A 24,086-nucleotide genomic window follows, 5' to 3' on the forward strand; every position below is an offset into this window, starting at 1 on the left:
GATAAACGGGAGTTACACAATTCTCATAGTTACAGGAACATGTATAAGTCATGAAGGAAGCAATAGCAGAATACTAAACGATCAAGTGCTAAGCTAATGGGATGGGTCATGTCAATCACCTCATTCTCCTAATGATGTGATCCCATTAATCAAATGACAACACATGTCAATGGTTAGGAAACATAACCATCTTTGATTAATGAGCTAGTCAAGTAGAGGCATACTAGTGACTATATGTTTGTCTATGTATTCACACATGTATCATGTTTTCGGTTAATACAATTCTAGCATGAATAATAAACATTTATCATGATATGAGGAAATAAATAATAATTTTATTATTGCCTCTAGGGCATATTTCCTTCACCCTAACCGGGACAGATGGGCCTTATGAACCGGGACAGATGGCCCTTTTTCTAGTAGTGCATGTGGAGCATAGGAAGAGGGTTGACAGGTGCTCCCATGCGCATGAGAAGGGTGGAGCTTAGAGGGGTGGTCGGAACAGTTGTGGCATGAGAGAAGAGGGAAGGCTGGCGCACATCAGCGGTAGCCGGTAGGCAGTTAAGCAGGGACTAGAGAGTAGGCCGACTAGGAGGGGGAGAAGATGAATAGTACTCCCTCCGTTTCTAAATAGATACCTATTTAGAGATTTCAATACAAACCACATGCGGATGTGTATAGACATATTTTAGAGTGTAGATTCAATCATTTCGCTTCCTGTGTAGTCTCTTATTGAGATCTTTAAAAAGACTTATATTTAAGAACAGAGGAATTACTAGGCTGTTAAAATGCACTGATCATCCATAGAAACCTGGCAGCTAGGAAGGTGCTTCCTTTTATCGAGGATTACATGCCAAGAAAAGATAGTTACTCGATACAACTACTAGTATATCAAGGTGAAAGTTGGATGCTCAGCTAGTAGATGGCTAGCTCAGGCCGCAGCGGTTTAAGAACACTTGTGGAGCGCCCCTCACATCCACACACTCGGGTCGCATCTGCCATTGTTACGCATCATTTCAGCTTTGACATCCAACACAGCGGTCAGGTCAAAATTTTATGCCACCTCCCACCTAGTACTTTGCGTCGCTGTTTCTGCAGGACAGAACATATTGCGGCGCAGCCAGGCAGAGAGAGACCTTCTGCGCGGCAGGTCGACAAAATGCAGGGTGCACAACGGGTTGGGTATTGGGCATCATGAAGAAATCAACATTTACTTATGATAGGAACGTCCTGATCGAGATGTCTGACAGATAGTAGTAGGAATATGATACAAAATGGCACAAGCTTGGAGCAATGAGGGCAGTCACAATTAACTCAACATCAGCAATAGCTAAGAGATAGATATGGCCTTTGCTTGCCACTCAACTCAAGACACAGGTCGTGCTTTTTTTCTCTTGTAAGTCGTATAACTATATAAAATGGCAGCTCCTTCAGACCCTACACCAAGATAAGTGAAAACAACCCTCAAGTGGATCCTAGAAGCTTTTGGACCATTGACTTCTTGCATCAACCAAGTGTTCATGTTTCCTATTTGTGACTACTACCTTTTACATAATTTAAAATTAACTAATGTTACAACAGCAATACACACGTTTCAATGAGTCGCAATGCTCACAGGCTACAGTTTAAAACCCCTACCTAGTCGATGATAGAGTTGACTGAGATCAGTAAGGACAATGTAATAAGCTCCGCAACAAGAGTCAGCCAATTAAACATCTACTTTGCTACCTACAGTCAAAACTAAGGGATGTAAACTGTATTCTGGAGAGCATATGGCAAGCTTAGGAGCCTATAGCGAGAGAGCGCCAGATGCAAACAAAAGATTCCTCCCAGAAAACTGCAGTTGGAAAAAAGCAGTTAGTTGGTTTTCGCTCAACACGGTTACTATCATATGTTAACTGATGAGAACGGTGGATTGAAGGAGAATGGGTTTCTCACCCGCAAGTTATAAACAGGAGTCGATTTTGTAGGGAGAGCTTTCAGCAGCCTCAGTCGGTTCGTAGAACCAGCCTTGCTGTTTCACAAAAATAAACGATATTTAACAACTAGAGCAAGGCAAACCAAAGCAGCCTTTTACAAGGGAGCCAACCAACTTACGTGTCATCCATCTTCAGGGCCTTTGTGCTGGACGCAACATCCCAGAGTTTAACAGTGCAATCAGCCGATCCAGATGCAAGCAATGCTCCCTCGCAGCTATAAAACAGAGGAAGAATTGTTGAACTAAGATGGTTCTTTGGTATAGCATATTAGCATGAAATTAAGGTAATCATGCTTCTCCAAAAACTAAAAAAACATACTCCCTCCGTCCCATAATGTAACTAGACAGAACAACACAGCATGACTACTCACTGGAAGAGAAAAAATGTACACTTCAAAACAGAAGAACTATCAGTGATACTCAATCTAATCCGTTGATGGAAGACATTTTTTTACATAATTTATACTGGAAACAGTGGTTAAAACATGGGAAAAATTACAGGATTTTTAAATAATAGATCCAGAAGTAAATCTACTGCGGTCAACCAACAACTGCATTGCGACCAAGTACATAAGCTGGACCATCGATGTATGTTCAAGAAAAAACAACCACACACAGGCATTCAAGTTCCATGGTGTGGTCATTTGAAGACAGAATTATGCAATATTCCAGTTAAATACTCTAAAAAGGTGGCCAAAATGGTTAGTAAACCCATTGCTCATGTATAGATAAATCTAACCCAGTGTGAACTGAAGCCGCTGCTCAGCAAACTGATTAAAGGCAGAAGACAGGAAAGGCCAGTTTCTCAAGCCCCGCCATAAACTAATACTCCCTCCGTAAAGAAATCTAAGAGCGTTTAGATCACTACTCTAGTGATCTACTCCCTCCGTTCCAAATTACTCGTCGCAGAAATGGATGTATCTAGAACTAAAATACATCTAGATACATCCATACCTGCGACAAGTAATTCGGAACGGAGGGAGTAAAATGCTCTTATATTTCTTTAGAGAGGGACTACTCTTTACACATATTTGGTATATCAGCTACTGTTTGACACATGGGATACTAAGCAAGCAAAACAATGTATAATGATGAGTACCTGAAAGCAAGTGACCACACACAAGAGTTGTGTCCCGCTAGTGGTGAAACGCAGCGACCAGTAGAGAGATCCCACATCATGATGGTCCCATCTTCGTCTCCGGAGGCCATGTATCGCCCATCAGGAGACATTGCCAGTGATAAGACCATACTCCTATGACCAATAAACATTCGTATACATTCACCAGTTTGAACATCCCATAGCCGTACAGTTTTGTCACTAGAGCCGGTGGCAATGTAGTTACAGTTTACATGCCACTGCACACACTGTCAGATAAGTAGTTTGCAGAAGAAAACATCAGTCAGAACATGCAGACATCAGTAAATGGCATTGAAAGCATTCCCATAGGCAGGCTACCAATTCTCAAATCAATACAAGTTCAGAGATAGAAGCACACTTACATCAACATCAGCAAGATGCCCGGCCATTATCCGCAAAGGTTGGATTTTATCCATTGACCAGATTCGAGCAGTCCTGTCATGCGAGGCACTGGCAAAATAATGGCCGACTGGACTAAACTGCCACAAAAACATAAAAATATGTCAGCAATGCAAGTATACAACGCACAAAGATGTCTATTCAATACAACAGAATCAGAAAGCTATGCAACACAAATATATGTACCAGTCATAAGCTGTTGAAAAAAACATCAAGCCCAACAGACCTATTCCAAATCCCATCATCAGAAGTGTTCAAAATGAAGAACGAACTAGGAATATTTATCACAAGTATTTGCAGTTTTGCCCTCGCACCAAGATCAAGACTAAAACAATAGTAGGGCATGGACATTTTTTGTAACAATGAGGCCACTATTAGAACTCCAGAAGAGTTTTCTCTCAAAAAAAATCCAGAAGAGTTAATTAAAAACTACTGAAATGAGGCCACTATTATTAGAACTTCAGAAGAGTTTATTTAAAACTACTGAAATGAGGCCACTATTAGAACTTCAGAAGAGTTTATTAGAAACTACTGAAATCAGGCCACAATTAGAACTTCAGAAGAGTTTATTTCAAACTACTGAACAACTGACTGACTGTACGGCATTGACATTGATTGTAACAACAGATCTGAGCATCATTCAAATAAAAACTGCTGAAGAATCAACTAATCAAATGTTTTTGCCTGTAACTAGGTAGCCAAGACACCCCATGAAGCAAGAACTCAAATGTTGTTTTCACAACAACGACACAGAAAAGATTTGTTCACATACTTGGACATCCCAAACTGGGTAATTGTGTCCTTTGTAACAAACAAGATTGGCATTCAGCTTGGTACTCCACAGCCTAACTGTAACAAATATATAAAAAATAGATGAACGGTTTGTTTTATTAAATAAATGAACAAGGAAATGAATGGTACTCCCTCCGTCCCATAATGTAGGATGTTTTTTGTTTTTGTCCTACAATGAGACGGAGGGAGTACAAAATAAGTACTGTATAATGTAAGTGACACCTTACTTGTTGAATCTGAAGATGATGACAGGAGAAAATCTCCAAATGGACTAAAGGCAGCGGAATAAACTGGTCCAGAATGACCTTGGAATAATGTATACGGTCTTTTCCCCTCAGATGTTGATGACAAGCGCTCGTCCTGTGAAGATCCATTCTCTCCTTGTGAACTAGCTGAGAGTCCAAATTTGCCCAATCAGCAAATACCATCAAGAATTCAAGATAGAAATGAAAACACTACTATGTTAGGAATATGTTCTATGATTATTCTGAAGTTCTGGACAGGTACCAGTCAAATACTGCAACGCTGTTAAAATATTCTAGCATGTCTAACAAGTAGCTCCAGAAGACATTTATTGCATTGTCCAAGACATGCATCAGTGCTACAACACCACCTTAAACTTCTAGGTTGTAACTTAAACTAAATGAAATAAACTAGAATCCTTAGAACAAAAGGCTACCATGACCGAAATCAGGTGTGCAGTTACAGAAGCATTTCACCATATCAGCGGAACAGAAACATCAGCAATATGTAGTGTAGAACGACTAACATGTTTTTGCTGGTTGACCAATCTTTGCCATATCCCAAACCTAGTGAACAAGAAAGTTTTACCAGTTAATGTAGTGATCACATGAGAGACAAACTATCACCTAAAGGGACTAACCTTTACTGACGAGTCTGAGAACCCACCAACGACCAAAGATCCATCGTTTGAGATCGATGAGCAGTTTAATCTGTGTTCCACAGGATAATGTTTTCAAACCAAAGTATGCACACTGAAACAGTTGATACTAAGGGCCAGTTCTTTTGGGCAATTCTCCGAGAATTGACCCCCTCCCCAGCTTCTCCCAGAATTGCCACTTCATCTTTTTTTACAATTCCTAGCTAGTTAAGATCTAGTTAGCTAGGAATTGTAAGAAAATATAGTGTGGCAATTCTGGGAGAAGTTGGGGAGGGGGTCAATTCTCGGAGAATTGCCCAAAAGAACTGGCCCTAAATTACAGCTAAGCTTACCCGTTATGTGTATTAAGGAATGTGTAGAAGCTAACAGATGGCAATGCCAAGTTATTCAATTGTGCACGGTTTCGCAGGTCCTCAAGAATTGATTGTTCAACTTCAACAGGCCTGAAACAAACAAGTAATTTTTCAGGATCGTAAACGCAAGGCTGACACTTGACAGATCAAAAAGTACACAAGTGAGTATGTTCTGCAAAAAGAAAAAAGAGCAATATTTGGTCCTCCTGAAACTTGTAAGATAACTTTTCCAAGAGAACCCGCATAAAACCCCTCGGCCTTTATTTTAGGTTCCAAGTCAGGCTCAAGCACATGACACTCACATGTCTGGAGTATGGACCCACAGTCAGTTATAGGAATGGTATTTATTTTCAAAGAGTACAGTTGATAAATTATGTAGAACTTTTTTTAGAACTGCAGATAAGAGAATAAATATTTACGTCGCTGGAAGGGTTAGCTCCGGTTTCACACGAGGTGCCGCAGAAATCATGCTTGTTTCGGATTTGGTATTTTTCCCTGTTGCACCTACAAGCTTATCCTTTTTGAGCTTTTTGTTCAGAGGACCACCCTGCTTTCCACCTTCTGAGGATTTTTTCTGTAGCAAATATAACAAGAAATAATGAAAGATCCAAGTTAGTAACAGAAAAGGGTATATGGACAGCATTCCTGTTCTTAAGATAACAGCAGAAGAAGAGAAGAACAAAAACATGCTGCTGAGTGTTGACAAAAAGGAATGTCCAGGTTTCAATGGCAGAGAGCATATAACAAACATAATATAACAAGAGTCCCATACTATGAGAGAGTTTCTTGCCTTGTTATTATCTTCTGCATCTGCATCCTTGCTTTCTGCTTCAGCTCTATCAGAATCTGAGAGTGCTTTCTCCATACGCTCCTCAACTGAATCTTCAAGCAACTGCATACCATAAATTTAATTTTAACAATAACACATGCCTAAGGATAACGAAGAATAAATACTTAAATAGAAAACTGGAAAATTGCTCTCATGGAAGAGGTTCGTTTGGGAAGTGGCAAAAACAGTGCTACTAGAGTTTTTTCCCTATTTGATCGGCATTGTTAACCGTTTTGATAGAATAGATAATAGGAAACAAACACATTGATCACGGATGTGCTGAATAACATACCCCCCAATGCACTTCCTTCTGATTTATCTGTTTTGCCAAGTCCTTGCTGGTTCCAACCAGAGCAACAACATCCGCATCATCAGAGATCAATGAAGGTTGCCCAGCGGACACTGCCAATATAGATAGAGGGAAGTGGTGGAAAAGTGAGAAGTGACGGTAAGTAAAATGTGCGATATAATCTCAACAGACTGGGAACTGTACCTTCAAAAATTATCCTTTCATTGATTATTCCAAGCATCACAAGAGCTTGTGTTTTCTGGAGATACTGGAGAAGTAATTCATATGAATACTGCAATGAAACACGAGGTAGAAACTTTGAACAGAGCAGTTGACATAATTTTATAGGAAAAACAAAATTGCAGCAAAGAAAAAAAGGTGAGATCATGATGTATCATGCAACGAGTTGCCAATTGAACTAGAAATCACCACATGGAATGTGCTTCGCCAGCAACATCTGTTAAAAACTGGTCTATATGCAGTTTGTGTCTCATATTTGACACTAGCATTCAGTATATGTATTATGGTATCATGATGACGTATCATCTACTCCTATGTGAAACTAGTTGCCCATTAGGATTCAGGAAGAAAAAGCTTGTAACAAACCTTAGATTGTGTTTGTTTCCCTTGGTCATAACAACACTTACCAAGTAAGTGGTGGAAAAGGGTACATGAGAATAAAGCATCTCAACTTATAAAGCTATTGTCACAACAACGGATATGCATCCAGTGGAACATTTTATCTATGTGCATTGATTTAACTCAAAAGGTGACCCACCCATACAATCGTAGTTGAAACAAAGAGATGGAATGCAAATATAGAAGAACTTGGTGCAGTACTACCTCACATAATTTAATTCTGAATTTATTTTCCCTTAAAGATCGGGCCAGATCCATTTCCTGAAAATTATAGCAGGTAGAACAATAAGTGCATGTTTTGTGAATCCTGAGAAGATAAAATCAAATAAACAAACGCAAATCGCCATTGACACTTGAATGGATACGAGAGAGCTAAATGATGAACCTCCAAATGCAAAGGAGAAAGAGTGCCTTCCAGCTTTTGGAGATCCCTTGAATGCATCAGTTCATGATCTTCCCGAAATTTAAGGAAAAATGCCCGAGCTGCAGGATTCATATGTGGTGATATCAATGACAGAAATGCTCCAAATAAACTAATTGGATGCATAAAATGCAAACAAATATTATCCCAGAAATGTACACAAACTACAAATACCTTCCTTGCCCACAAAAATAATTACCTTCTAGTGTATGCCCCTCTGACACTAGATCCATGAAGCAATGGATAAACGCTGGATAAAGGACACGGAGTAATTCATGCTACAATATTAAAAAAAACTCAGAGGCATGAAATATATATAGCTGAATATACAAGAATTAAAAAGGCCATTCCATGTAATAGGTACATCAAATAGAGCAAGTAGTCCATCCACCGCAACCAAATATCCCATTTCCAGCGACTACAATCATGTGACAAGTACATGATTATGCTTATGTGCATGGTTTTTGCTTTCTAGAAGGAGCTCTGCAGTGTGAACAGATGCCATAAAACACAAAAAACATTTCAGAAATGCTACGTACATCTGAAGCTAGTAGGCAAGCATTCAGCCATGATCCTGGAAACATGGTGCACCAACCACAAGCAGGCATGATCATTTTTAACAAGAGAAGCATGAAGATAACTCATGAGTAGCATGCCAGATTACTGAACAGTGTGGATATAGCAGCTACATGCCTCAAAACATCTCGAATGCTGCAAAGCAAAGTGCATTCAAATGTACTACTAGAGCTGTAAACGTGAATCACAATCCACACTTAATGTAGCACACCTTGTATTGGTCCAGAGAATTGTATGCCCATGATCTTAGCTTGTTGTAGCCATCATAGTATCTTGCTGGGTCGTTATCCGGCCTGTCAACAAAGGGGGACATAGTAAATTTTTCAGATTAACATGGTATTAGAGCAGTTTTCGAGCATATTTGACATGATACTCTAGATTAGCCCCCATAAACTCTGCTCAAGGCCCAAATCATGTCGAAGGTTTGCCATTGCCCAAGCCAAAGTAGTATCCATTTCTCACGCTCGAGCGGGTAAGCTGATTCTGAACATCGGAGTGACTTAAACCTAGCAGAAACAGCCCGGCCCGAGTCAGGATAGCCAAGGCGCCGCGGCTCGGCCACTCGGAACCACCAATCCGGCGCCATTCCTCACACAAACGGCACGAAAACCGGTGGCTACTACGCGAGCTTGGGGGGCGAGGCCGCTGCGGCCACCACAAGGGGCGGCGGGGTCGAGATTTAGGGGATTCGCACCTGGAGAGCGAGACGTCGGAGAGGGAGGTGGTGGAGAGGCGGTTGCGCTCCTCCTGCAGCGCGAGCTCGGTGAGGCGGAAGCCCTTGCGGTGCAGGTACTGCTGCACCTTCCTCTCCATCTCCTCGTCCTCCATCGCTCGCTGGCTCGCTCGCCGGCCGGCCGCCGTGCGCCGGGGAGGGAGGCGCCCTAGGGTTTAGGGGCGGGCCGGATCCGCTGGTACGGTGTGGGACTGTGGGCGAGCGGGTCGGAGGGGAAGACGAAGGCGGAAACGGGATTAGAGCAGGGCAGCGAGGCCGGATGGGCTAGGCCTGGTTTGGATAGCCTGGTTAGGCCCGCGTTCACACGGGCCGAGAGGGTCTAGGACCCGGACAGGTAGCTGGCGCCTGTGGGCATCACCACATAGGCCGGCCCAGCAAACCTGCAAAAAAAAGCAAATGGCGAGGAAAAATATTCACGTTCAATCGGGAGACTATTCGATCTGTGATCGACTAGTAAGCTTGCACGTGCAACGCACGTCTTAACTCCATCACATAATTATGATTATTAATACAGTTGTTTGGTTCTACATAGTTTTTCATCTGCATCTGTTTCACCAAAAAATAGTATTTGTTTGGGTGAAAGAAAATTAAATCGCATGGAAGGTGTAAATAATACTCCCTCCATTCACCAATATAAGATGTTTTGAATATATCAATATGAACTACATATGGATTAAAATAAATGAACAAACACACTAAAACGTGTCTTATTCTTTCGATTTAGATAAAAGTTAGAACCAGAAATGCAATTCGGCTCCCAGGTCCAGATGCTCCTGCAATCTAGACCACACAGGTGCCTCATGATTTGAGCATGGCTTGGTATTCGGTTTGTATCTACAGTACCTAAATAGTTCATCCCCACTACTTGATTTTTCTTGACATGCAAGCTACCCACATCAGCAATCACATGCAGCCATCCAACTCAGCAAACCTGCCACTTCAGCAAAAAGAATTCCACGGAAAAAATCATGGGATTTAATTATTCACACATCGGTTCCTCTTCAACTTCTGAAACTGACAAGATAGTTTATCTACACTTTAAGAGCCAAAGACACCCTGTTTTATTCTCAGCTCCCCACCGTATCTACTTCTCTGCGGTCTGTACGTCTCATATTCTTCTCTTCATTCAGAAATTTTGAAGCCTCCATTGAAGAAGGGCAGCAGCTACGAGCTCATGCTGCCCCACTCGATGGAAGACGACCCAGCCCCAACACCCTCTCCTAGGTCTGGCTGCCCTGGCCTCTAGCTTCTCTGACGGCCTGAATTTTCACTGCAGAAACGGGGCCGTTGTTCCATTCCCGACCCTAGGACTCTACACACCGTTCCTCTACAAAGGAGCGAGGGCCTCGCCTAGATCCTGTTGTGTGGCTGCGCCGTGGAATCACACTTCTTCCGATTAATTTGATGACCGCGCCAAGAATCCGCGACCACGACCACTGCGTCCCGGCGCGGTGCCAAATTCGGCCAATTCCACGGCGCCACTTTTTCTTCCCATGTATCAATTCCCAGAAGGGGGCCTATGAATATGTCTTTCTGCTTCCATGCCTCTGCTGCGAAGGGGGAAGGGTTAAGGCAGATGATGGACTCTGTTTTCCAACATCACCCGATGCACCGCCGCTTACACCATCGCTCTCCTCTACTAAGGTTCGTACACCGTCTCTGATATACAAGTTGCTATCTGTCGATTTGCTTGCTAAACGTGGGACCTTCTGTTCTTGTGCGCAGGATGAAAAGGTCATCGCATTTCAGTACATCAATCCCTCGGCGTTCAGGATGGCGTATTGCTTCTGTTCATTGCGTGGAAGTGGAACAGTTGGCCAGCATCACGAGAATTGGTCTTAACAAGCTTCCGTATGGTCCCTATTTGGGATTGAGCGATGACATACATACGGCCTATTTGTGTCTGGTTTTTTTTAAGACGATTCAAATCTGTTGTCCATTGATTTCTTGGATGGTGTGGGAAAAAGACACATCATTTCATTTGGATTTTATTTTACCATTTGTGCCTCTGCCCCGCACACCTTGAACACTCTCAGTCCAGGCTAACAACACTTAGTGCTCCAGATGGATTTCACTATGAGTCTCTTTCACTTGGATATAAGATAGTGTATACCATTTTAGATTATACAATGTGATTTTGATTTATTTTTTTGACACCATCAGCCCACCATCCATCCATGGGTGCAGCTCCAACATCGGCGAACTTGAGGTCACCGGGCACCGGTCAGAAGAGGTGAGACCCGGAAAATAACTTCAACTTATTTGCACGATTCAATCTTTAGACTAGAAGTAATTTCAAAATTGAGGGGAAAATACAGTGAGTTTATCTTTCGTAAATGCAAAATAGTGAGGATCTTTGAAGAAACTAAAACATCGAAACTCAGGGCAGACTAGATCGAGTCCATTCAGATCACAACACATATTATTTCATTTGATTCTAACCTATCCTATGTACACTATCAACACCAATCAGGGCCCTTTTGCTGTGTGTTTATTTGTGCTATAATCAAAGTACTCTATGATCTTCAGAGAACTAACTCTTAGTGAAATTGATTCTGACATATCATATATAGACTGCCAGCACCAATCAGCGCACTAATTTACTGGTTGTTTATTTGTGCTATAAAAGTAGTACTCTGATCTTCAGAGTTCCAACTATGCAAGAAAGTAAGCATTTGTCTGTAACACTTGACCTTGGTAAACTAAAACATCCAAACAACGGAAAGATTATTATCAATAAGAAACTTCAGAAATTTTCTTCCAGTTATGATAATATTTTCTAATTAATTCACACCCATGTTTTCCTTAAAAATATGGATGCCAGTTCCTTTCTTAATTCTTTTCTGGTTTACTGGTTTTCTTCTTTCGATTTTGAGCGATTATGTTTACACAAGGTCTTATATTGTTGTGTTATGCTTATCTTGCAACTATTATATTTATTTTGTACATATTTGTTGAGCCCTATTTTCATGTCCACTAATAAGAAAGTCAAATTTATCAGCACTAACCATGTTTACTTCTCCATTTCCCGATTCTAGGATCTTGCTACCACGGCCGGACAAAGCAACTAGGTAGACCAAGGTATCTCTCCAAGTAAACTAACCCATTTCTGTTTCCCAATTTTCTTCTAGATGTGCAAACGTTCACTCGGTCTTATTGAAACTCGGTTCTAATGCTATTGGCTGGCTCATAATTGTGTTATTTCCTATAACCTTTCCCTGCCTAACATACTTCATGCAAGTATGGTATTAGGACACAAGGGTGTCAAACTGCACATGTTTTGTGCTGATGGATATAAGATCTTAGCTCTTTTTGGTGCAATTATTCTCTCGAAGTTGTGTACATTAATATTTTTACTATGGCCTTTATCATCAGAGCCATATTCTGTATGCCCTAATTTATGAAAGCATTCATTCATTTTGTTTTGAGTGATTCACATCAGTACTTTCTTTTATCAATTGAGTGTTCTTTTAATACGATTCTTCTAAGACATCAATGTCAACCTTTCTGTGCTGATATGTGTCACTCCGATAATTTTCACACTACATGTTTTCATTTGTGTATCCTTCTATATCAGTGTTAAGTTCCGCCGCAACGCGCGGGATATCCTCTAGTTTCTAATATAAAAACAGTACATGATGCCCACCCAACAGTATCACTCAATGCGCGCTGCCTCCCGGACGCCATCGCTGGTACAGACATTGGGACAAACGGAGCCGCCCGTGGTACTCTAGCTGCCCCCACCACCTCCATCGACACCTTACGTCCCATGATTAACGATTTTTTAATTCAAACTGGTAGATGTCACATACAGATAGACCAAGTACAAGTTTTACGCATGAGCCCCCTAAAATGTATCAGGCGTCTTCTAAAATTTCACAACAGGAGTCCATGGATAGAGGTTTTATTTTTTACACGCACAACCAACACATGGCAAGATTTGTCACCGACACAAGAAAAAAAAGTCGGCAAGACATCACTTGGGCAAATAAAATGCTGGAAAAACGTTGGTTGTCAGGTTAGGTTGTCAGGTTACGAAGGTGCATTTTGCAGCTTGACAGCATCAGGCATTTTGGGGTAATCTCACATAATTAAACATTAGTCCACACGCACGTTGGCTACTACATTGCAATAATAACAACTAATTTAGAGATAGTTCCTCCCAGCGATGAACACACTAAGCGTTCAGCAAAAATACACGGAGGCGCAAACACAAAATACACACAGTTAATTTCTAATTCTAGCCAATTGGTCCATTGACTCGATTTAGCGTCTAGCAGATGAAGCGGATCTGAATGCATACCATGTAGAATGCTTCATTGTCAGCACTCCAAGCCAAGCCTGATGTGAGGACGCCGGAGCTCGGCCAACTGATGGATGGAGCAATCTTCTTCCTCCTGCCACCACTGCTGCACCACTCTCCTCTCCCAACCATCCGCAGAAAACTTCCTTTATACATTTTGTCTTCCTGACATTAAGCCTACTTTTTCCATAATATCTAATGGTGAAACCATGCTTCCATGAATAAAGATTGTAAAAACCATAGGTTTCTTACATAGGGTCTAGTGTTAGCCCAATAGCACCGTGCTCACCCAACTAATCTGTATACCCCTAAATCATTTGCTCCAGTGCACAAATTCTTCCCAGACATAGTGTCCGGTCCTGTAATTTCAGCGGAGCGGAGAGTGTCGAGCCTGCTGGGACAGGGTGTCCTGTAATTTCAGCGGAGCGGAGAGTGTGCCGAGCCCGCTGGGACAGGGTGTCCTGTAATTTCAGTGCAGCGGAGAGTTAGCATACTCCATAAAATGTACTGTATAAACTTAATCAAGCTCTGCAATGACATGACGAAATCGTGTGTTTCTAATCTACGTCATATTTTACTCTGAAAATTTAGTCGGCAATTAGCATACATGTTCACACACTGTCCATGACCTACAATCTAATTTTAAATGATCAATATTCTGACTCTGTTGGATCGATGACCTCTTACTCTAACTCTGAAAATTCCATGAGCAGTGACACACTTCGTCAGACATCGTGTGTAAACTAAGGAATCTTCAGTCAATGGTTCTACTGCTTCATGCCCGATGGATGACTCTTTACTGAAACATTGAAAACTATGTGTGCACTTGCCATAGATGTGTTTACCACGAAAAACAAGCAAAATGGCATGTCTTACCTGATACCAAAACCATGCTCCCACGAATAAAGGTTGCAAAAATCATATGCTTCACCCAAGGAGTTGAATGTTAAGCCAATAGCAGGCTCAACTACATGGTCTCCCAATTTATCTGCATGCCCTCGAATTGTCTCCTCCAGCGCGTCTAATCTTTCTGGGCATGGGGCTCTATCCATTGGCTGATTCCCGACTCTTACTCTGCAACAACATGAAGCAAAATTCTTATATATGAAATACCAATCATTTTTTGTACATCTGTCTAGTTTTTTTGGTAACAAGAAACTAATTCAGGGGAAATGCAAGATCTAACACATGGCAGTACAACTACAACACTCATATCCATCACAATATTTCCAGTTCTATTTACTTTCTCATAGTCCACGCAACCAAAACAAAAAAGCTGGGCTACTCTGACAATGCCTCAGGGGATCATATGAAACTACAATGACCAAGACATCATCGCAACTCTGGTTTTGCTACACACCATTTACCTCTTATAAGTAAATGCCTATTACCTCTAAGTCCACCCAGGGGCTTGCGGATCCACCTTGCAAGTAGTAGATTGAGCAGACCCTCCATCACCACTTTCAGTTCGATCTTAAATCACAGCCTCTTGGTGTTCATCAATATGTGCTTTGGTCGTCGGCTTGGTCAATTGCATCTGCGTTGTCACCCTCGCTCTCACTGAAACCGGACATGGCGGCACCACCGGTAGCTACAGTCCTCTCCTTGCTGCACACAACACCACGTACGAACTGCCCAGATGAGTCATGCGCAAATCCGGCGACAACAGCCCCACAAGATCCATTGGCGGATTCCTCTTCGCCACCAATCAAATCCATTAGGGCCACCGCGCTAGCCGCCTCATCCAGGAAGATGGGCAACCTGCACGCGTTGAACTAAAGCTCTAAGATCTCTCTGATGCTGGATAGTAAATGGAAGAAGATTTCTTTTCCAAGAAGGGGATTTCTGACCTGTCTACCGGAGAGATGGGAAATCCATCGCCATGTCTGCGCCGCTGGAAATCGGACACCCGCGCTGTCAACGCTCGTCCTCAAGCACACCGCTGAAACACCCTCCGGGAGCTAAAACGCCTCTCCCTGTTGTTTTATGATCACTACTTGTGAAAGAAGATCATACTCTGTTTCTTCAAACCAATTCCAATAATAATCAATAGACATGTATTTCTCTAGGAAGAAAAGCAATACACATGAGTGCCTCAAGATCAAGGGCCAACTGTTCTGGAAAATATCATAGCATATATCATATTTTTTATAAATCTGTACTAAAAAGGGATGCACGTACACTTATATTGGCTTGATCACCTATAAAATCAGATCTTACTACTGGACATTGGTACTCTCAGATGCTTCCCATTAAACATCATGCAATTTATGAATTACCACTGCCCTAGGCACTCCATAGTCCAGCTATCTTGCTTGTGACGATCTTATATGTGCTCAGCATATCATCCTAATATACAGCTACAGGACCGCGAAGTAAAAGCAGAGAGAAAGATTATAGGGAAGAAAGGGTGAACAAAAATTAGCTAGTGCGCGCGGGCTAGCAGCTCATATGATGAGGAAAGGCACTACATGGAGAAGGTTTCGGCAACAACTTTAAATAATGCGGAATAGAAGGCAATCACATTTGAAATGATAGGAGACAAATTGTATCAAGTTATTTGAGTGATAGAGGCTATAATACTACTTTGAGGGGCTGGTATTGGCAATGTGAGATGGCACAATGAGATTCTGTTTATACCAGAAAAAAAGGATCGACAGAGGTGTGGGGAGGCATGCATTCGACCACTCGCCATGCAGTTATAAGTTGTTGAAGCTTAGTTGATTGTTACCATCATCATACTGTAAAATGACTTATGCGTCAACCTGCATACTTATGCATGTCTATCTAGCAGTGTATAATTGGTATAAGCACACGACGATTAGTTATGCTAAAAAACAGCACATTTTAGAACTGATAAGGTTTGCTTTTCTCAAGCTATTCATCATCTAATATGCAGGTAATCCAGCAATACTATCAAACTTAAAAGGCCAACAATAATAAATAGCTAAGCTGCTTACTGCTCACGGCTTCATGCATATATTCTCCATGGCTGCCACGGTGTCATTGCACCTGAATCAAAAACAGCAACTTCACATGAGTCACCAATGGCATCGTTGAATACATCATATGTAAGTCAAAAGTATGCACCATGCATGAGCAGAAAAATTATGCATAGACAAATGGAAGGTGCATATCCTATACTTAAGTTGTACCAAAATACCGAATAATGCAGGTGCCCCCTGAATCAGTAAGAGTAAGCCTTCATGAACTTCAAGACGTAACAAATATCCCTATGCTCACACTACCAAAAGTTTCCTTTTAGGACCTTCTGCTACAGGTACGCCGCCAATTTTATTATCCTTCATGAACTTAAATCTTCTAAGATTAGATCATCACTGTTAACCGTAATAACCTGAAGAAAACACGTTTGTACATATATTAATAAGGAGCAACACAAATCCAAATATCCATTTGCTCCTCCTTCACGAACTCAGATCCAATATCGTCTGCTCCTACCACAAGGAAACGTCATTCGGACTTAAGAAGTATAGAACTACTTATGGGAGGGAGAAGATCAGAGAAAGAAAGAGATGCACATATAAGTTGCGTTCATCGCACAATAAAGATGTGGATCTCTTGGTGCCTGTGATACATACCATGAAAAAGGCATGGTCATCGCCATCGGTTGGAGGCACAAAGATCGCCACCAGCGGACGGGGCTGGCCGCGAGGCAGTTTGGCGGTGGCCGTGCGTGACAGGAGTTTCCTGGCCTTCCGGTGCTCCTCGTCCTCGTCCTCGTAGTCGACGTTGTCCTCCTCGTCCTCGAACTCGAAGGTGCAGCCCCTTCCCGCCGCCCCGACGGTCGCGGGCCCTCCAGCTTGTCGTCCTCCTCCTCCCCACGGACACCCACCGCCACTCAATGGAGGGCGCCTTCCGCATGTCGGCCACCGCCGACGACTCAGTTGCCATTCCCAGGCCGTGGCTTCAATCAGATCGAGAGATGAGAGGACGGGGCAGGGCTAGGGAAATCCTCCCGCCCGTGCACCAGTAGTCTCATGTGAAGCAGAAGAGGAACAACGGCGAGCGGCACGGCGGCGGCCTGCGGCAAAGGGCAGCTCAGACGGCGGCTCCAGCGGCGTGGGGGAGAGGGGGGGCGAAGGGCGGATCCAGCGCGGTAGGGGGCGGCTCCAACGGGGTGCGGCGAAGGGCGGATCCAGCGGGGGGCGGCTCCAGTAGGAGGGGGTGGTGGGGCGAAGGGCGGCGAACAGGTGCGGGAGGAACGGGGCGGGAGGACGTGGGGGTCTGCCGGGGAGGATGTGGGGGAAGAGGTGGGCGGTGGCCAAACTGCCCGAGGACGTGGTCGCGGGAGGACTCGGAATATTTTTTTGGACGGCACGTGTTTGTAAGGATGGTAATCCAATGACATGGTGGGTAATTAAAGCATAAAACGTGTTTGCTGTTTTGAAAGGATGTAGACCATCATATTGTAGGTTTGGATGGATAAGATGACTTAGTTCTCCGTCTTCTTGTGTTTTTATAGTGGTAGTAGATAAGTCAAATGCCCACACGCGTTAACCACCAGGGAACGATCGGTTTGCTAATCATTAAGGGGAAAAGAGCTCCTTTGACCATTCATTCAATAAAAAAGTTAAACATATACAGTACTAGTATTGTATACTCACTATAATTTTTTGAATAAAGAAAACATGAAGTTGAAAAAGCATACACAAAAACCACGAATTGGAGAAAATATATATATTTAAAAAGCTTTGTACCAATTAAAAAAATCACAAAAATGGAAATACTTTCATGAATTTAAAAAAAAGTTCATCAAATTTCTAAAACGTTCATCAATTTTTAAAAAAAGCTCATCAAATTTTAAACAATAGTTCATGAAATTTAAAAAAGTTCATCAAATTTGCAAAAAATTCACCGTATTTGAAAAAAAGTTCACCGAATTTTTAAAAAGGTCATCGAATTTAAAAAAAGGTCATCAGCTTTTCAAAAAAAATCATCGGATTTGAAAAAGAGTTCATCAAATTTGAAAAAAATTCATCGATCTTGAAAAAAGTTCATCGGATTTTTAAAAAAGTGCATCGAAGTTGCAAAGAGTTCTTAGAATTGGAAAAAATTCCATCAAATTTTAAAAGAGTTCATCAGAATTATTTTTTATCAATTTAGAATTTTATTAATTTAGAAAAAGGTTCATGAATTTTAAAAAAGTGTGCATTAAAGAAAACAAAACAAAGAAACAGAAAAGGGCAAGAAAAAAAGTAAGAGGGGAAAGAAAAGAAACAATACGAACTAAGACAACAAGAGAAAAGGAGAACAAATTGATCAACTAGTAAAGTGTAGTGTGGTCGTTGGAACCAAGCGCTCACCAGGAAGTGGTTGTGGGTTCAAAGCCCCGACCGCACACCTTTTTTTCTTTTAAGAAACAACCTATATTGGCCGGCCCAGCGCGGGGCGCTGTAGGCGCCCGTTAGCAGAATACACATTAACGGAAGCCTGCACCGCCATGATTTGCCTCCTCCAGGTTGTAGAAGTTGTGGGTTCGAAGCCCCGACCGCACACCTTTTTTTCTTTTAAGAAACAACCTATATCGGCCGGCCCAGCGCGACGCGCTGTATGTTGGGGAACGTAGCAGAAATTCAAAATTTTCCTACGTGTCACCAAGATCTATCTATGGAGAGACTAGCAACGAGGGGAAGGAGAGTGCATCTACATACCCTTGTAGATCGCTAAGCGGAAGCGTTCAAGTGAACGGGGTTGATGGAGTCGTACTCGTCGTGATTCAGATCACCGATGATCCTAGTGCCGAACGGACGGCACCTCCGCGTTCAACACACGTACAGCTCGATGATGTCTCCCACGCCTTGATCCAGCAAGGAGAGAGGGAGAGGTTGAGGAAGACTCCATCCAGCAGCAGCACAACGGCGTGGTGGTGATGGAGGAGCGTGGCAATCATGCAGGGCTTCGCCAAGCACCTACGGGAGAGGAGGAGGTGTCACGGGAGGGAGGGAGGCGCCAAGGGCTCAGGTATGGATGCCCTCCCTCCCCTCCACTATATATAAGGGCAGGGGAGAGGGGGGAGGCGCAGCCTTGCCCCTTCCTCCAAGAAAGGGGTGCGGCTAAGAGGGGGGGAGGAGTCCATCCTCCCCAAGGCACCTCGGAGGTGCCTTCCCCTTTGAGGACTCTCCCCCTTTTCCTATATCTTGGCGCATGGGCCTCTAGGGGCTGGTGCCCTTGGCCCATGTAGGCCAAGGCGCACCCCCTACAGCCCATGTGGCCCCCCGGGGCAGGTGGCCCCACCCGGTGGGCCCCCGGGACCCTTCTGGTGGTCCCGGTACAATACCGATGACCCCGAAACTTGTCCCGATGGCCGAAACAGGACTTCCTATATATAAATATTTACCTCCGGACCATTTCGGAACTCCTCGTGACGTCCGGGATCTCATCCGGGACTCCGAACAACATTCGGTAACCACATACAAGCTTCCTTTATAACCCTAGCGTCATCGAACCTTAAGTGTGTAGACCCTACGGGTTCGGGAGACATGCATACATGACCGTGACGTTCTCCGGTCAATAACCAACAGCGGGATCTGGATACCCATGTTGGCTCCCACATGTTCCACGATGATCTCATCGGATGAACCACGATGTCAAGGACTCAATCGATCCCGTATACAATTCCCTTTGTCTAGCGGTATGGTACTTGCCCGAGATTCGATCGTCGGTATACCGATACCTTGTTCAATCTCGTTACCGGCAAGTCTCTTTACTCGTTCCGTAACACATCATCCCGTGATCAACCCCTTGGTCACATTGTGCACATTATGATGATGTCCTACCGAGTGGGCCCAGAGATACCTCTCCGTTTACACGGAGTGACAAAATCCCAATCTCGATTCGTGCCAACCCAACAAACACTTTCAGAGACACCCGTAGTGTACCTTTATAGCCACCCAGTTACGTTGTGACGTTTGGCACACCCAAAGCACTCCTACGGTATCCGGGAGTTGCACAATCTCATGGTCTAAGGAAATGATACTTGACATTGGCAAAGCTCTAGCAAACGAACTACACGATCTTTGTGCTAGTCTTAGGATTGGGTCTTGTCCATCACATCATTCTCCTAATGATGTGATCCCGTTATCAACGACATCCAATGTCCATAGCCAGGAAACCATGACTATCTGTTGATCACAACGAGCTAGTCAACTAGAGGCTCACTAGGGACATATTGTGGTCTATGTATTCACACGTGTATTACGATTTCCGGATAATACAGTTATAGCATGAATAAAAGACAATTATCATGAACAAGGAAATATAATAATAATACTTTTATTATTGCCTCTAGGGCATATTTCCAACAGTCTCCCACTTGCACTAGAGTCAATAATCTAGTTCACATCGCCATGTGATTAACACTCACAGGTCACATCGTCATGTGACTAATACCCAAGAGTTTACTAGAGTCATTAGTCTAGTTCACATCACTATGTGATTAACACTCAATGAGTTTTATGTTTGATCATGTTGCTTGTGAGAGAGGTTTTAGTCAACGGGTCTGAACCTTTCAGATCCGTGTGTGCTTTACAAATCTCTATGTCATCTCCTAGATGCAGCTACCACGCTCTATATGGAGCTATTCCAAATAACTGTTCTACTTGGAGCTATTCTAAATTGTTGCTCCATTATATGTATCCGGTCTCTCTACTCAGAGCTATCCGGATAGGTGTCAAGCTTGCATCGTCGTAACCTTTACGACGAACTCTTTTACCACCTCCATAATCGAGAAAAATTCCTTAGTCCACTAGTTACTAAGGATAACTTTGACCGCTGTCCTGTGAGCCATTCTTGGATCACTCTTGTACCCCTTGACTGACTCATGGCAAGGCACACTTTAGGTGCGGTACACAGCATAGCATACTGAAGAGCCTACGTCTTAAGCATAGGGGACGACCTTCGTCCTTTCTCTCTATTCTGCCGTGGTCGAGCTTTAAGTCTTAACTTCGTACCTTACAACTCAGGCAAGAACTCCTTCTTTGACTGGTCCATCTTGAACACCTTCAAGATCATGTCAAGGTATGTGCTCATTTGAAAGTATTATTAAGCATTTTGATCTATCCTTATAGATCTTGATGCTCAATGTTCAAGTAGCTTAATCCAGGCTTTCCATTGAAAAACACTTTCAAAATAACCCTATATGCTTTCCAGAAATTCTACAATATGTCAACAACATATACTCATCAGAAATTCTATAGTGCTCCCACTCACTTCTTTGGAAATACAAGTTTCTCATAAACTTTGTACAAACCCAAAATTTTTGATCATCATCAAAGCATACATTCCAACTCCGAGATGCTCACTCCAGTCCTTAGAAGGATTGCTGGAGCTTTGCATACTTATTAGCATCTTTCGGGATTGACAAAACCTTCCGGTTGTATCACATACAACCTTTCCTCATTAAAATCGTCGAGGAAACAATGTTTTGACATCCTATCTGCAAGATTTCATAAATAATGCAGTAATCGCTAATATAATTCCAACAGACTCTTAACATCGCTACGAGTGAGAAAATCTCATCGTAGTCAACTCCTTGAACTTGTCGGAAAACATCTTAACGACAAGTCGAGCTTTCTTAATGGTGACATTTACCATCATTGTCCGTCTTCCTTTTGAAATCCATCTGTACTCATTAGCCTTACGACCATCGAGCCGTTCTGCCAAAGTCTACACTTTGTTTTCATACATGGATCCTCTCTCGGATTTTATGGCCTCAAGCCATTTATCGGAATCCGGGCCCACCATCGCTTCTCCATAGCTCGTAGGTTCATTGTTGTCTAGCAACATGACCTTCAAGACAGGATTACGTACCACTCTGAAGTAGTACGCATCCTTGTCATCCTACGAGGTTTGGGAGTGACTTGATCCGAAGTTTCATGATCAATATCATAAGCTTCCACTTCAATTGGTGTAGGTGCCACAGGAACAACTTCCTGTGCCCTGCTACACACTTGTTGAAGTGACGGTTCAATAACCTCATCAAGTCTCCACCATCCTCCCACTCAATTCTTTCGAGAGAAACTTTTCCTCGAGAAAGGACCCGATTCAAGAAACAATCCCTATTGCTTTCGGATCTGAATTAGGAGGTATACCCAACTGTTTTGGGTTTCCTATGAAGATGCATTTTATCCGCTTTGGGTTCGAGCTTATCAACCTGAAACTTTTTCATATAAGCGTCGCAGCCCCAAACTTTCAAGAAACGGCAACTTAGGTTTCTCCAAACCATAGTTCATACGGTGTCGTCTCAACGAAATTACGTGGTGCCCTATTTAAAGTGAATGTGGTTGTCTCTAATGCCTAACCCATAAACTATAGCGGTACTTCGATAAGAGACATCATGGTATGCATCATATCCAATAGGGTGCAGTTATGATGTTCGGACACACCATCACACTATGGTGTTCCAGGCTGTATTAGTTGTGAAACTATTTCCACAATGTCTTAATTCTGTGCCAAACTCGTAATTCAGATATTCATCTCTATGATCATATCATAGATATTTTATCCTCTTGTCACAATGTTCTTTCAACTTCACCCTGAAATTACTTGAACCTTTCAATAATTCAGACTCATGATTCATCAAGTAAATGTACTCAACATCCACTCAAATTATCTGTGAAGTAAGAACATAACAATATCCACTACATGCCTCAGCACTCATTGGACTGTACACATCAAAATGTATTACTTCCAACAAGTTGCTATCTTGTTCCATCTTACTGAAAACGAGGCTTTTCAGTCATCTTGCCCGTGTGGTATGATTTGCATGTCCCAAGTGATTCAAAATCAAGTGAGTCAAAACGGTCCATTTGCATGGAGTTTCTTCATGCATATACACCAATAGACATGGTTCGCATGTCTCAAACTTTTCAAAAACGAGTGAGCCCAAAGATCCATCAATATGGAGCTTCTTCATGCGTTTTATACCGATATGACTTACGTGGCAGTGCCACAAGTAGGTGGTACTATCATTACTATCTTTTGGCATGAACATGTGTATTACTACGATCGAGATTTAATAAACCATTCATTTTAGGTGTAAGACCATTGAAGGTATTATTCAAATAAACAGAGTAACCATTATTCTCCTTAAATGAATAACCGTATTGCGATAGACGTAATCCAATCATGTCTATGCTCAACGCAAACACCAAATAACAATTATTTAGGTTTAACACCAATCTCTTTGGTAGAGGGAGCATGCGATGCTTGATCATATCAAGCTTGGAAAAACTTCCAACACATATCGTCAGCTCACCTTTAGCTAGTCTCCGTTTATTCCGTAGCCTTTTGTTTCGAGTTACTAACACTTAGCAACCGAACCGGTATCTAATACCCTGGTGCTACTAGGAGTACTAGCAAAGTACACATTAACACAATGTATATCCAATATACTTCTATCGACCTTGCCAGCCTTCTTATCTACCAAGTATCTAGGGTAATTCTGCTCTAGTGGTTGTTCCTCTTATTACAGAAGCACTTAGTCTCGGGTTTGGGTTTTACCTTGGGTTTCTTCACTAGAGCAGCAGCTGATTTGCCGTTTCATGAAGTATCCCTTCTTGCCCTTTCCCTTCTTGAAACTAGTGGTTTCACCAACCATCAACAATTGATGCTCCTTCTTGATTTCTACTTTCGCGGTGTCAAACATCGCGAATACCTCAAGGATCATCATATCTATCCCTGATATGTTATAGTTCATCACGAAGCTCTAACAGCT

General features: G+C 42.5%; 1 protein-coding gene and 2 long non-coding RNA genes across 8 annotated transcripts; 1 reads left to right on the plus strand and 2 right to left on the minus strand.

Moving 5' to 3' along the window:
* Window positions 1-1,464: 1,464 nt before the first annotated feature.
* On the minus strand, window positions 1,465-9,269 carry LOC119302578 (transcription initiation factor TFIID subunit 5-like). The gene is made up of 19 exons (XM_037579615.1): window positions 9,010-9,269; window positions 8,527-8,608; window positions 7,939-8,017; window positions 7,704-7,801; window positions 7,523-7,579; window positions 6,884-6,971; window positions 6,683-6,792; window positions 6,352-6,453; window positions 5,981-6,135; window positions 5,541-5,651; window positions 5,191-5,260; window positions 5,077-5,116; window positions 4,535-4,699; window positions 4,288-4,364; window positions 3,479-3,595; window positions 3,078-3,343; window positions 2,098-2,193; window positions 1,939-2,014; window positions 1,465-1,837 (listed from the first exon to the last, which is right to left on the minus strand). The coding sequence occupies exons 1-19, from the start codon at window positions 9,141-9,143 to the stop codon at window positions 1,790-1,792; spliced, it is 1,971 nt and encodes a 656-aa protein (XP_037435512.1). The 5' UTR covers window positions 9,144-9,269; the 3' UTR covers window positions 1,465-1,789.
* Window positions 9,270-10,429: 1,160 nt separating this feature from the next.
* Window positions 10,430-12,348, plus strand: LOC119297746. The gene is made up of 3 exons (XR_005145726.1): window positions 10,430-10,692; window positions 10,774-11,281; window positions 12,087-12,348. It is a non-coding gene; the product is annotated as an uncharacterized LOC119297746 (long non-coding RNA).
* A 1,199-nt stretch (window positions 12,349-13,547) lies between these two features.
* LOC119302579 lies at window positions 13,548-17,610 on the minus strand. Of its 6 annotated transcripts, XR_005147655.1 has the most exons (7): window positions 16,951-17,603; window positions 16,515-16,806; window positions 16,312-16,363; window positions 15,202-15,327; window positions 14,743-15,112; window positions 14,228-14,425; window positions 13,548-13,812 (listed from the first exon to the last, which is right to left on the minus strand). It is a non-coding gene; the product is annotated as an uncharacterized LOC119302579 (long non-coding RNA). The 6 variants fall into 6 exon arrangements; XR_005147653.1 differs by having other exon boundaries at window positions 15,202-16,363; window positions 16,515-16,800; window positions 16,951-17,610; XR_005147652.1 differs by having other exon boundaries at window positions 15,202-16,363; window positions 16,951-17,610.
* Window positions 17,611-24,086: the final 6,476 nt, after the last annotated feature.

Source organism: Triticum dicoccoides, chromosome 5A, assembly GCF_002162155.2.
Source record: "Triticum dicoccoides isolate Atlit2015 ecotype Zavitan chromosome 5A, WEW_v2.0, whole genome shotgun sequence".
In the NCBI taxonomy this organism is placed as follows: Eukaryota; Viridiplantae; Streptophyta; class Magnoliopsida; order Poales; family Poaceae; genus Triticum; species Triticum dicoccoides.